Source organism: Anomaloglossus baeobatrachus, chromosome 4, assembly GCF_048569485.1.
Source record: "Anomaloglossus baeobatrachus isolate aAnoBae1 chromosome 4, aAnoBae1.hap1, whole genome shotgun sequence".
NCBI classification, from domain to species: Eukaryota; Metazoa; Chordata; class Amphibia; order Anura; family Aromobatidae; genus Anomaloglossus; species Anomaloglossus baeobatrachus.
Genome location: NC_134356.1, coordinates 149,902,735 through 149,916,367, shown reverse-complemented (window position 1 = coordinate 149,916,367; position 13,633 = coordinate 149,902,735). Strand labels below are relative to the sequence as shown.

Sequence of the window (13,633 nt, the reverse complement as noted above, 5' to 3'; positions counted from 1 at the left end):
CAGCGTACGCTGGTAAACATGGTACACATTGGGTAACCATGGAAACCACTTTGCTTACTTACCCGATTGTGTACCATGGTTACCAGCGTATGCCAGCTCCCTGCCCATTAATATCGTTGCTCTCCCGTTGTTAAACACGCCAATGCGTGCTGCACAGCAGGAGACCAACAAACAAAAAATGAACCAGCACTGTCGCTTTGAATAGTTCCCCGATGTGTACCATGGTTACTAGCTTACCCCGACCCCCGGCACACGTGTGCCGGAGCCGGCATACACTGTTAACCAGTGTACACATTAGGTAACCCATCCAATCCATTTATTACATTATTATTCAATCTGCTAACCTACATACACATTCTAGACTACCCGATACATTAGAATCGGGCCACCTTCTAGCATAAATATATGCATACACACCCCTACTATGTCTACTGTATACTATGTAGACATACACACATACAAACACATAAGTAATATATACTTTTTTTATATATATATATATATATATATAGATAGATAGATAGATAGACAGACAGACAGACAGACAGACAGACAGACAGACATATATGCTACTCTTATACTGATCCCAGGAGACAGTCGTGGAGGTGTTAGACATGTTGATGGAGCATGGACACAGTACAGACAGGACTGCAGGCAACATGCCGTCCTGTTTGTACACTGCTGTGTTGTGAGAGTCAGCCCCTTCTTCCTATCAACATCTGACCTGACACTGTTGGGAGAGAGAAAGACCAGCTGACCAGGACTATAGAGGATGTACAGCACTAAAAATACTGCTCCACACATTCTGCTTCATGGAGGGGCTGCAGGAGCAGGAGGCTTCTTTTGTGGGGTGGGGGCCCTGTGCAATTGCCCAGTTTTCCATCCCCCCATCCTTTCCTTAATGCTGACCCTGCTTTTAATGAATTGTATAGGCAGGAGTTGCCATTGCCCCTTCCCACTCTAGCTTTACTTACTTTGTTGGAGCTGAGCGAAAATGACACAGCCTCGAATGGCACCAAAATGCAGTGACTTTTCATACCAGTAGTCTGATGATAAGGATTCTCCTGGTCCTATGTTCATAGTGTATATCTAAAATGTCTAAATAATATAGAAGTTAATATTTTATATATATTTTTATATATATATATATATATATATATATATATATATATATATATATATATATATACTAGCTGTACTACCCGGCTTCGCCCGGGTTAATAACTGCTGTTTACAAAATGGAATGTATTAACAAAAATGTATTCTGCACACAAAAAACACAAAACAATAGATATAAGTGTAATTATTAAATTGTTGCCTATCTTAACCAATCAGAGCTCAGATTAATTAACTGTAGCAAAATAGAAGATAAGCTGTGATTGGTTGCTATTGGCAGCCTAATAAATCTCCAGGCAACAGAATGCCTTCCCCCTGACAGTATATATTAGCTCACACATACACATAATAGACAGGTCATGTGACTGACAGCTGCCATATTTCCTATATGGTACATTTGTTGTTCTTGTAGTTTGGCTGCTTATTAATCAGCTTTTTTTTTTGAAGGATAATACCAGACTTGGGTGTGTTTAGGGCGATTATGTGGCGAGGTTGGTGTAGGTGTGGTGAGATGTATGCTGAGGGTTGTATATGTGTTCAAGTATGTGGTAGTGTGTGGCGCATTTTGTGTGTGTGTTCATATCCCCGTGTGTGGTGAGTATCCCATGTCGGGGCCCCACCTTAGCAACTGTATGGTATATATTCTTTGGCGCCATCGCCTCATTTTTTAAGTCCCCTTTGTTCACATCTGGCAGCTGTCAATTTGCCTCCAACACTTTTCGTTTCACTTTTTCCCCATTATGTAGATAGGGGCAAAATTGATTGGTAAATTGGAACGAGCAGGGTTAAAATTTCGCCTCACAACATAGCAACCGGCGCTGCCCGGGATAATAACTGTCTCTCTGTTTCTCTTCCATTCTCTGTCTGTCTCCCCCTCTGTATATATCTCTCTGTCTCTCTCTCTCTCTATCTCTTTGTCTGTCTGTCTCTTTCCCTGTCTGCCTGTCTATCTATGTCACTTTCCCTGTCTGTCTCTTTCCCTATCTGTCTCTTTCCTTCTCTTTCCCTGTCTGTCTCTTTCCCTCTTTCCCTCTGTCTCTTTCCCTGTGTCTGTCTCTTTGTCTGTCTATTTACCTGTCTTTCTCTGTCTCTGACCCTGTCTGTCTCTTTCCCTCTCTTTCCCTGTCTCTTTCCCTGTCAGTCTGTCTCTTTGTCTGTCTCTTAACCTGTCCCTCTCTTTCCCTGTCTCTTTCCCTGTCAGTCTGACTCTTTGTCTGTGTCTGTCTCTTTGTGTCTGTCTCTTACCCTGTCTATGTCTGTTTCTTACCCTGTATGTGTCTGCCTCTTTCCCTGGCTGCATTGTGACATGTCAACATTCCATATAAGGGCGTGGCTGCGCATTCTTCTGAAGTTATGGCTGCACTGTGGCTCCCAGCTCCATTCGCTTTAATGGAGGCAGGTTTTTTGGCGAAACATAGCCTATGACGCTCTCGGGGTCCACAAGTGTGAGTATGCAAAATTTTGTGGCTGTGGCTGTAGCTGCGACGGTGCAGATGCCAATCCCGGACATACATACACACATACACACATTCAGCTTTATATATTATATTATATTATAATATATATATATATATATATATATATATATATATATATATTGTGAGGTAGCATGGTCGGCTGCGCAGCAGAAGACACGGGATCCAGGCATTAAGGTTCACAGCACACGGTTTTAATGTGTCAACTACTGTCACCCGACTCCGGGCATGTATTAACGTAGGGTCCTGGAGTTGGGCTGTCCCAAACGTATCCGGGGACGCCTCCAACTCCGGGATAGGCTCGACCATCTCAGCCTCTCCTGCCAATACCTCTAGGGGTGACCTATCGGGTTCACACTCTGTCCCTATCATGGTGACCCCTACGGCAGGCGTCCCGGATTCAGGATTGTAGGGCTCAGGTCCCGGACTGATCAATATCTGAGGGGACTTAGAAGGTCTCCTCCATAAAGTCCAAAAATAGGGCAGATCCCTTCCTAGGATCACGTCATAAGGAAGAGTGTTAAGAAGTCCCACCTCATGTTGCACCTGACCGCAAGGTGCTGTGATGGTGACAATCCCCGTGGGATAGTCTCGGCGGTCCCCATGTATGCAAACCACCCCCACGGTACGTCCTGTGGCCTTTACTTTAGCCCTTAGGGTTGATCGCACAAGGGTCACTAAGCTTCCGGAATCTAACAATCCTGTAACCGGACATCCATTCACCTGTATTTGGCACAAGTGGGGCTCCGTCTCTGGGGAGACCAGGTCAGCGGTACACACCACCTGAACATACATTGAACCCCGCCGGGTAACCCCACAATCCATGGGCTCCGTGGTGAGTGGACACTGGGCTTCCATATGTCCCACCCGCTGGCACCGACAACATCTAATGGGGACGGAAACCCCCTTGACGGGTTGTCGTTTAGGGTACAGAACCTTCCGGACCTCAGGAATGGCGGGCGCGGCCTCAGACGGGATGGTAGGGGACTCCTGCACCGTTGTCAGCGGTGCGGCCTTGGCCCTAGGCTTGGAGGGGCCGGACCGCCGGGCGGTACGCAAAGTCTCAGTGTCCCGTATCAAGTCCTGCGTAGCCACATGCCGCTCTACCAGGGACACTAATTGGTCCAGGGTACTCGGGTCACCCTGTCCTACCCACCGTTGAACGGTGACGGGTAAAGTGCGCACAAAACGATCCACTACTACCCTTTCCACCATTTGCGCTGGGCTCAGAGTGTCAGGCTGCAACCACTTTTTTACAAGATGCAACAAGTCATAGGCCTGTGAGCGTACGGGTTTGGCTTCCTCATAGAACCACTGATTTACCCGCTGAGCCCGTACATAGGTATTCACCCCCAACCGAGCCAGTATTTCGGCTTTCAGGGTCACATAGTCAATGGCGTCCTCGGTACAGAGGTCCAGGTACGCTTTTTGGGGTTCCCCCGTCAGATAGGGCGACAATACCTCAGCCCACTGGGGGGTCGGCAGCTTTTCCCGCTCGGCCACCCGCTCAAACACCGCCAGGAACGCTTCCACATCATCCCCCGGGGTCATCTTTTGCAACGCTTGTCTCACCGCTTTCCGGACGCTGCCGTCGTCACCCGGTCCCGGGGTTGTTGCTGCCGGTCCGGCACGGATCGACTTGGCCAGGAGAATCATCTGTTCTTGGTGCCTTTTTTCCTGCACTTGCAAGGATTGCTGCTGACGTTCCAACGCCCGGAGCAGGTGTGCATTGGTCTGTTGCTGCTGTGCATTAGCCTCTTGTAGCTGTGCATTAGCCTGTTGTTGCTGTGCATTAGCCTGTTGTTGCTGTGAATTAGCCTGTTGTTGCTGTGCATTAGCCTGAGCCAGCTGCTTTAGTATGTCCTCCATGGCGTCACCGGGTTTGGGCTGTAGTATAGCCGCTCGAATCCAGGACATGTGCTACTGGGTCACCAGGGATGGATGCTACACCTCACCTGCTGTCATGCCCGCATTCTCCACCATATGTGAGGTAGCACGGTCGGCTGCGCAGCAGAAGACACGGGATCCAGGCATTAAGGTTCACAGCACACGGTTTTAATGTCCAAACAAAAGTCCACAACAATATACATGTGCCTCTCCAGCAGAGAACTCAGGAAGTTCTGTTCACTCCCTCACACCCGGCACACCTGCCCTCGTTCCTGTTTCCATTTAACCCTTCCTTCAGCCTGTAGGGAAACAGCATTAACCCTAGAGTGGATTTACTTTCTATCATGGAGTGAGCACAACCGGGGCGAGACATACCGGCCGTCATAGATAACCCCGGTCACAGTCTCACAATATATATATATATATATATATATATATATATATATATATATATATATATATACATACATACATACATACATACATACATACATACATACATACATACATTATGTATATACATATACTGTATATATACACACATATTTTTCCCTAAACAACATTCTATAGAAATCCAGAAAGACTCCTTTTAACTTGTTTTGCATGAATATATGTACATCACATTAATGTGTTAATAGAGTGGGAAATAGATGTACATAACGATCCCACTCCCCAAGTTTTGGCATAAAAATTCCTATAAATAGGACACCTGTTGTTAGTGACAAATTACGACAATTACAGTAAATATGAGTGCATTATTAGACTGTATGTTGAAGAAAATGAAATACTTGCAGTTTTAAAGGTGTCTTTTTTGTACTAAGCAGAAACAAGTTTGGCATACAATGTACAATGCATAAACACGTAATTTGTAGATCTGTGAAGTTGGTAAAGTATCTTAGAGAAAATGTGATAGTGATCACACTATTTCTATTAAAGTGGTGAATATAAAACTATCAACAAGCAGCAAAACATTTAATTAACATGTTAATGAAGTACTGTCAGGGCCCACATTATGTCCTCACATATGCTAGCTACACACACACACACACACACACACACACGTGCCTGCTGATAACGCTCACATGAATTTCACTGACAGCAATGAAGATCTACCAGCTCACATTGCAGAGACAAGGCTATGCACATTACTTTGCCTCTTAGAAGAGATTACTCAAAATACCTACTCCCTGTTTGGGGAGATTCAAGAAAACACATATGCTTCCTTTACAGTTTGTACTGAATTGAGAATTACATAATTAAAACGATCATAAAATATCATTAATTAGTGGCATTAAATGAACATTCAGCAGCATTACTAACATCTAAACATATTTTACGCTTCCTACAAAAATAAAAAAGAAATAGTGCACTTCCTGGCTTTTCTATTCTCCTCCAGTTGTATGCTTGCATTTTCAGCTAGAATATATCTCCTTGGGATATTTAAATAACAGCCGAAATTCTAACACAGTCGCTCCACAAATGTTGTCATAGTAACCCCAGTGCTTTGAGAGGTGAGAAACTGGCTAAAATAATTCTCATAAGGTACAAAAAGGGAGCTGCAAAGTACAATGTACCTGGATGTCAGGGGACTGGATTTTCTGCATCATTTGTCTACAGAACAATATAGGATATTGAATTTGTGCTAGAATATTGTAACTGATGTCAGGGTGTAAATGATTAGAATTGAAATCCAAATTTTGATTTGTGGCAAATTATTTGCAATAATCAAAATTCTCTATTTGATCGAAGAATGCCGAGATCTCCTTGGAGTGTATTGAACACTGAGCTCATTAATACAAACACTACCTTTTTAATGTCCAAGTATCCTCAACAAATCTGGCTAGCAAACCACTAACAACAGTGGTATTTGGGTGGTATGTACTGGTCAAATCCTAAACTCAGTTATATGTATCAAATCTGTGCTGCATGCCTCTACCTTAGATTGTCTGACCACATCTTTGTCTTCACCCTCCTGTACCTCGTTCTTACGCCTGTGACGCTCTGATTATCTTCTGCCATAGAGTGGTACCTGTGTCTACCAGCAGCCCAGCCTATCCTCACCATCAGAGACTTTAGTGAAGATCTAGTAGAAACTTAGTCATACCCTTCAGGGTAAGTTTGGCCTGTGGCGCAGCGGGTCCACAACCAGTGTTAAGCACAAAATGAAACTATCACTACTATTTTCAATTTAGCAGTGCTCTAGTGCACTACAGTCAGATGTAGAACTTTTTCTCTCCCTTTGTGGAATGAATTTACAAACACTCCACATTTTAGGAGGTCAAAAGTAATTGGACAAATAAACCAAACCCAAACAAAATATTTTTATTTTCAATATTTTGTTGCGAATCCTTTGGAGGCAATCACTGCCTTAAGTCTGGAACCCATGGACATCACCAAACGCTGGGTTTCCTCCTTCTTAATGCTTTGCCAGGCCTTTACAGCCGCAGCCTTCAGGTCTTGCTTGTTTGTGGGTCTTTCCGTCTTAAGTCTGGATTTGAGCAAGTGAAATGCATGCTCAATTGGGTTAAGATCTGGTGATTGACTTGGCCATTGCAGAATGTTCCACTTTTTTGCACTCATGAACTCCTGGGTAGCTTTGGCTGTATGCTTGGGGTCATTGTCCATCTGTACTATGAAGCGCCGTCCGATCAACTTTGCGGCATTTGGCTGAATCTGGGCTGAAAGTATATCCCGGTACACTTCAGAATTCATCCGGCTACTCTTGTCTGATGTTATGTCATCAATAAACACAAGTGACCCAGTGCCATTGAAAGCCCTGCATGCCCATGCCATCACGTTGCCTCCACCATATTTTACAGAGGATGTGGTGTGCCTTGGATCTTGTGCCGTTCCCTTTCTTCTCCAAACTTTTTTCTTCCCATCATTCTGGTACAGGTTGATCTTTGTCTCATCTGTCCATAGAATACTTTTCCAGAACTGAGCTGGCTTCATGAGGTGTTTTTCAGCAAATTTAACTCTGGCCTGTCTATTTTTGGAATTGATGAATGGTTTGCATCTAGATGTGAACCCTTTGTATTTACTTTCATGGAGTCTTCTCTTTACTGTTGACTTAGAGACAGATACACCTACTTCACTGAGAGTGTTCTGGACTTCAGTTGATGTTGTGAACGGGTTCTTCTTCACCAAAGAAAGTATGCGGCGATCATCCACCACTGTTGTCATCTGTGGACGCCCAGGCCTTTTTGAGTTCCCAAGCTCACCAGTCAATTCCTTTTTTCTCAGAATGTACCCGACTGTTGATTTTGCTACTCCAAGCATGTCTGCTATCTCTCTGATGGATTTTTTTTTTTTTTCAGCCTCAGGATGTTCTGCTTCACCTCAATTGAGAGTTCCTTAGACCGCATGTTGTCTGGTCACAGCAACAGCTTCCAAATGCAAAACCACACACCTGTAATCAACCCCAGACCTTTTAACTACTTCATTGATTACAGGTTAACGAGGGAGACGCCTCCAGAGTTAATTGCAGCCCTTAGAGTCCCTTGTCCAATTACTTTTGGTCCCTTGAAAAAGAGGAGGCTATGCATTACAGAGCTATGATTCCTAAACCCTTTCTCCGATTTGGATGTGAAAACTCTCATATTGCAGCTGGGAGTGTGCACTTTCAGCCCATATTATATATATAATTGTATTTCTGAACATGTTTTTGTAAACAGCTAAAATAACAAAACTTGTGTCACTGTCCAAATATTTCTGGACCTAACTGTATATATATTGTAATGAATGCGGATCAAGCCGCAGAGTGTTCAAATTTGTGTGGACCTGCACAATCAAGGAATTTTGGTTCAAAGTCCATCCTCTGTGGATCTATTCGCTCATCTGTAATTGTGATAAAAACTAAAACATTCAGAAGATGATCATTGCAGTGTTTATCCTTTAAACAATATTATGATCTATCTACAGGATAGGTGACACATCTAAGATTGGTTAAGGCTTGACCCCAGGGAACCCCCCCAGTGACCTCAGAATGGATTTTCCAAAATCTTGTGTGAATGAAGCAATGGCGCACATGTGTAACCACTGCTCCATTCACTTTTATTGATTTATGGCAGCAGAGTGTTTATGACTGACCACAAACAGTGAAAGAAGTGTTGGTTGCCCTATTACTCCATTCACACAGGTGGCACATGGGCCCTGTTTTTGTGATTTGTGGAGGTCACAGTGGCTGGATCTTCATTTAGTAGTAAGGGTACAGTTCCACTTGTGTATAGCTTCCAATGCGAGAGCATCGGAAGTCATATGCTAATGACCCACTGCTGTGAGTGTGAGCTGAGTGTCATGCAACTGTGATGCAATCTTGCGATAGTATCACAGTTGCGGAGGAGAGGGAGGGAGCACTTTCTCCCCATCTCCTTCGCCTCTTGTCTCTTAATATATCGCACTACACTCGGATTACATGCAAGTGCAGTCTGATGTTTCATACGCTCTTATAGCCGAGAATTGCTGCCAAACGCAGCATGCTACTATTCATTCCGCATGCAACTATGGCATGAGAAATATATCGAACATGGACACTGCCCCATAGTTTTGCACTAGAGTGAGAGTAATCCGATGCTTTATCGAATTGCATTCGTTCATGCAAAACATAAGTGGAACCGAGGCCTAATAATATGAATTGATGATGAATCCTGTTGATGGGACCTTTAACAACCTATAGAGTGGAAAAGATTTTCAAACGGTATCTCATCAAGAAAACATCTAGCAAACTTGTATTTCCCATGAACTGCCAACTAGAACTCTGCATTGTGTGTTCCTCCAGTATTTCCTCTTAGAAATATATGAATAAATTAACAAATATATTCATATATTTACATTTACTTTCCTTTCATTAATCGTGTGTGTCACTACACAATCGGGATAGTTTTCTTAGTGAACTTTAAATAATACTAATAAAAAAATGGTTTATGGTTTCTGTTTCATAGTAAACTAATTTTATGCTACAGCTTTTAAGTATATACTTACTCATAAAACATGGTCCAGCCAGTCTCATCACTCTTCGTTGCCATCAGCCCCATGTTCCCATCATACGTCATCAAAGACAACTCCAGACTCTGTGAGGAAACCAACTTCAGTGCTCCACTTGTAGTGAGTGTTAGGGTGATTATCTGATTGTCTGGCATAAGGAAATGTCTTGGGGTACCATTAGAATCCCTGCGGATTTTCAAAGAGTTTCCACTATTATCAATAACTTCTATCACATCATTATCGGCACTGTAAGTAAAATTGGAAAGGTATTCTCCAGTGACTAGGCTCTGAGTATACTGATGAATCCCATTGATATTAAAAATGTATAACTCTTGTTCCCCTGGGGATGCAACTTCATACTGATTAAATGAAGTGAGAACTGGCTTGTTTTGAAGAACAGCTCTTATACGAATATTTCCAAGATCTGCAATATATACTGTGCCATCAGGTGCTACAGCAAGAGATGACGGAGAGTTTAAGAATGCATCTGTGGCATAGCCATCGTCTCCAGCATAGCAATTGCAATTGACATCGTCTTTGCAGTTGCAGTCTGAAGCTGCACCTGCTAAAAGAGAGATTTCACCATTTGTTGTCACTTGTCTTATACGATTAATTTTCTTTTCATTTGTTTCTGCAATGTAAAGGATCCCAGTGTGGGAAATAGCTATAGCACTGGCAGATTCGAGTGCGGAATGAATAGCCAGCTTGCTCAAGGAATAGTCAATGCCAGGCACCTGACAGTGCATAGGACGTCCGGCTATGATGCTGACTTGGTGGTTCTCTGTTATGCGCAAAATAACATTGTTCTCCAAAACATAAAGAGAATTGTCCATTGGGTTAACAGCTAAATCTGTTGGCCATTCCATGCGAACCTGCAAAATATAGTATATAAGTAACCAACAATGCCATAATTGCTTTTACTAATAATAATTAAAGTTATTATGAACTACAATATAACGTACCTCTACACTGGCTTCTAGTAATTGCACAGTACTGAATATAATATGGAATGGGGATATTTTGTTTAGCTACAGAGTGTAGAACCCTTTAATGGAACTTGCTATTTTTTATGAAAAACATTCCAAAGAATTACATCTGACCTGATTATTATAAAAATATTAAATATATTGTAAATTATATTTAGTTAAAACAGTTTTCTGACATTACTATACTGCTTAGGCTATTCTTGCATTAAGGGTACTAAACACGCGGCGACATCGCTAGCGATCTCATTAGCGATGTGAAATTCTAGATTGCAAGTGCGATCTTTCGGATCGCACATGCGTAAAATGACCTATGTGCGATCTCGAAAGATCGCACTTGCGATCTAGAATTTCACATCGCTAATGAGATCGCTAGCGATGTCGCAGCGTGTAAAGTACCCTTTAGGGACTGGTTGGCCATCAACATTAGATTCCTGGTAAAGGCTATGCCCACTATTGCAGCTTCTTGCAGCTTATTTCCATTTAAGAACATGGGATTGAGCTAGATGTCATACCTAACGATCTGATACTGATAGTTTATCTTGACCATACTGTAGCCTTATAAAAACCCAAATGTAGCTGCTATAGTAGATTCAGAGTCTTTGCGGTCAAAGGTCCACAGTGTTACATTTATTAGCTAGGTAATACCACAATATAAATAAAGAATGAGGTGGGACCTGCAGCTTGAATTTGACTAAAGTGTTGGATGATGCTTCCAGCATCTAAATTACCTTACTAGTAAAGCCCGTGCTACTGGATCCATAGTAAACACTACTATAGTATTTATGCTTTTGTATATATTATATAGCAGTTTTCAATCCTCTTTCATAGAGATGTTTCCATTGACCCCTGTCCACTGCAAATTCTTTAATCCCCACCACTACATCACCTTTTACCACCTTTCCCCACCTTTCCCCCTCTTCTAAGAATGCTATTAGTAAAGCTTATATTTTATTATATCTGTTGTTGTAATGCCTATAGCTGGGTGCTATATAGCTGGCCACTATTTGAATGTATTGGGGTTGATTTGAAGTACCCTGCTGTGGCTACTATAGTGTTGATGGAGCTGAGCTGTTCCACAGCTGATCACTTCTGGCCACTGCTGGCACCAAGAACAGCCGATAAGGGGGTGCTGTGTGTTGCGCCCCACAAATCTGCTATTGATGACTTATCTTAAGGATATGCCATCAATTTAAAGTACTTAATATTTCTTTTAATAATTTTTAGCAAAAAAAACACTGTACCTGAGTGATGTCCATGCTAGAATCACAGCTTAAAGGTCGCCCTGCTGCAAGGTCATTGGATCCTAAAAGCGTAGAAATTATTCCATTTGGATCCACTTTTCGAATCATTGTTGCATCAACAAAATAAATTAACCCATTCTTATCAACAGCGATTCCTGAAAGATAGGAAACATTTTATGTTGAAAATAAATGTTGCATTTACAGATATGAACTATTTATTCCAATACAGTGATGTGAAAGAATTACAATCCTGGAAATTATTTTACTTTCTATCCTTGAATTACTGGAGTATTCATTTACACGCAGTAAAGAGCAGTGATGCACTGTATACATTCGTAAAGAAAATGAACGAGAGCCTTAGGGGCACTTTGCACACTACGACATTGCAAGCCGATGCTTGCGATGCCGTGCGCGATAGTCCCCGCCCCGTCGCAGCTGCAATATCATGGTGATAGCTGCCGTAGTGAACATTATCGCTACGGCAGCTTCGCATGCACTCAACTGCCCTGCGACGTCGCTCTAGCCGGCGACCCGCCTCCTTATTAAGGGGGCGGGTCGTGCGGCGTCATAGCGACGTCACACGTCAGGCGACCAATAGAAGCAGAGGGGCGGAGATGAGCGGGACGTAAACATCCCGCCCACCTCTGTCCTTCCGCATAGCCGCAAGTCGCAGGTAGGAGATGTTCCTCGCTCCTGCGGCTTCACACACAGCGATGTGTGCTGCCGCAGGAACGACGAACAACATCGTACCATCGCAGCAGCATAATTATGGAATTCCTCGACACTACACCGATGACGACGATTTTGCGCTCGTTAATCGTATCATCTAGGATTTACACACTGCGATGTCGAGAGCGACGCCGGAAGTGCATCACTTTCGACATGACCCCACCGATATCGCACCTGCGATGTCATAGTGTGCAAAGTGCCCCTTAGAGGCATGGCCGTATTTGCCATTAGGCACTTGAGGGCATGTGCCTGGAGCGGCGCCTTCCAGGGGGCGGCGCCCAGACCAAAACTTAAAAATTTTTATTTATTTTTTTTTAAATCTTTCTCCCTCCTCCAAACTCTTTATTAAATCCGGCATCTTTTTAGAGGAGGGAGGGGGCACTGCAGTCATTTATAGTCGCGTCTATAACACGCAAATATAAATGAAATTGTGAGCACGCCGGCACTTCCGGGGTCAGAAGAGCTGCAATCGGCTCCCCGCCCCGACGTGCTGCCGTGCGCTCACTGTGCAGAGGTCACAGCAGCGTGAGGCAGCGCCGCACAGAGGAGGACAGGAGATGGAGCCGCCTCCGAGGAAGATGTGAGATCCTGCCGCCGCCGCCACCACTGCGGAGAACGGGAGATGGAGCTGCAGAGGAAGATGGGAGGTCCAGCTGCCGAGAACGAGAGATGGAGCCTGGAGCAGGTAAACGCTTTACAGCCGAAGACAGCGCCGAACAAGCAACCCGGGGGGAGGGGCGGGCGCACGCAACATGGAGGATGAGGGGGATGGAACATGATGTGGGGGCGTAACATGGAGGATGGGGGGATGGAACATGATGTGGGAGCGCAACATGGAGGATGGGGGATGAAGCATGATGTGGGGGTGCAACATGGAGCATGGGGGAATGAAGCATGCTGTGGGGGTGCAACATGGAGGATGGGAGGATGAAGCATGATGTGGGGGTGCAACATGGAGGTTGGGGGGATGAAGCATGATGTGGGGGTGCAACATGGAGGATGGGGGGATGAAGCATGATGTGGGGGTGCAACATGGAGGATGGGGGATGGAGCATGATGTGGGGGCGCAACATGGAGCATGGGGGATGGAACATTATGTGGGGGCACAACATGGAGGATGGGGGGATGTAACATGATGTGGGGGTGCAACATGGAGGATTGGGGGGATGGAACATGATGTGGGGGCGCAACATGGAGGATGGGGGGATGGAACATG

At 44.1% G+C, this 13,633-nt stretch overlaps 1 protein-coding gene across 6 annotated transcripts in view; it reads right to left on the bottom strand.

Moving 5' to 3' along the window:
* The window catches only part of TENM2 (teneurin transmembrane protein 2), a 4,009,156-nt gene that overhangs the window by 729,224 nt on the left and 3,266,299 nt on the right, over positions 1–13,633 (bottom strand). For all 6 annotated transcript variants that reach the window (XM_075344552.1, XM_075344547.1, XM_075344548.1 and 3 more), the window contains 2 exons: positions 11,689–11,843; positions 9,459–10,333 (listed from right to left, as the gene is read on the bottom strand). In XM_075344552.1, the coding sequence (XP_075200667.1) occupies positions 9,459–10,333; positions 11,689–11,843 (1,030 nt within the window). The remainder of the gene's footprint in view (positions 1–9,458; positions 10,334–11,688; positions 11,844–13,633) is intronic.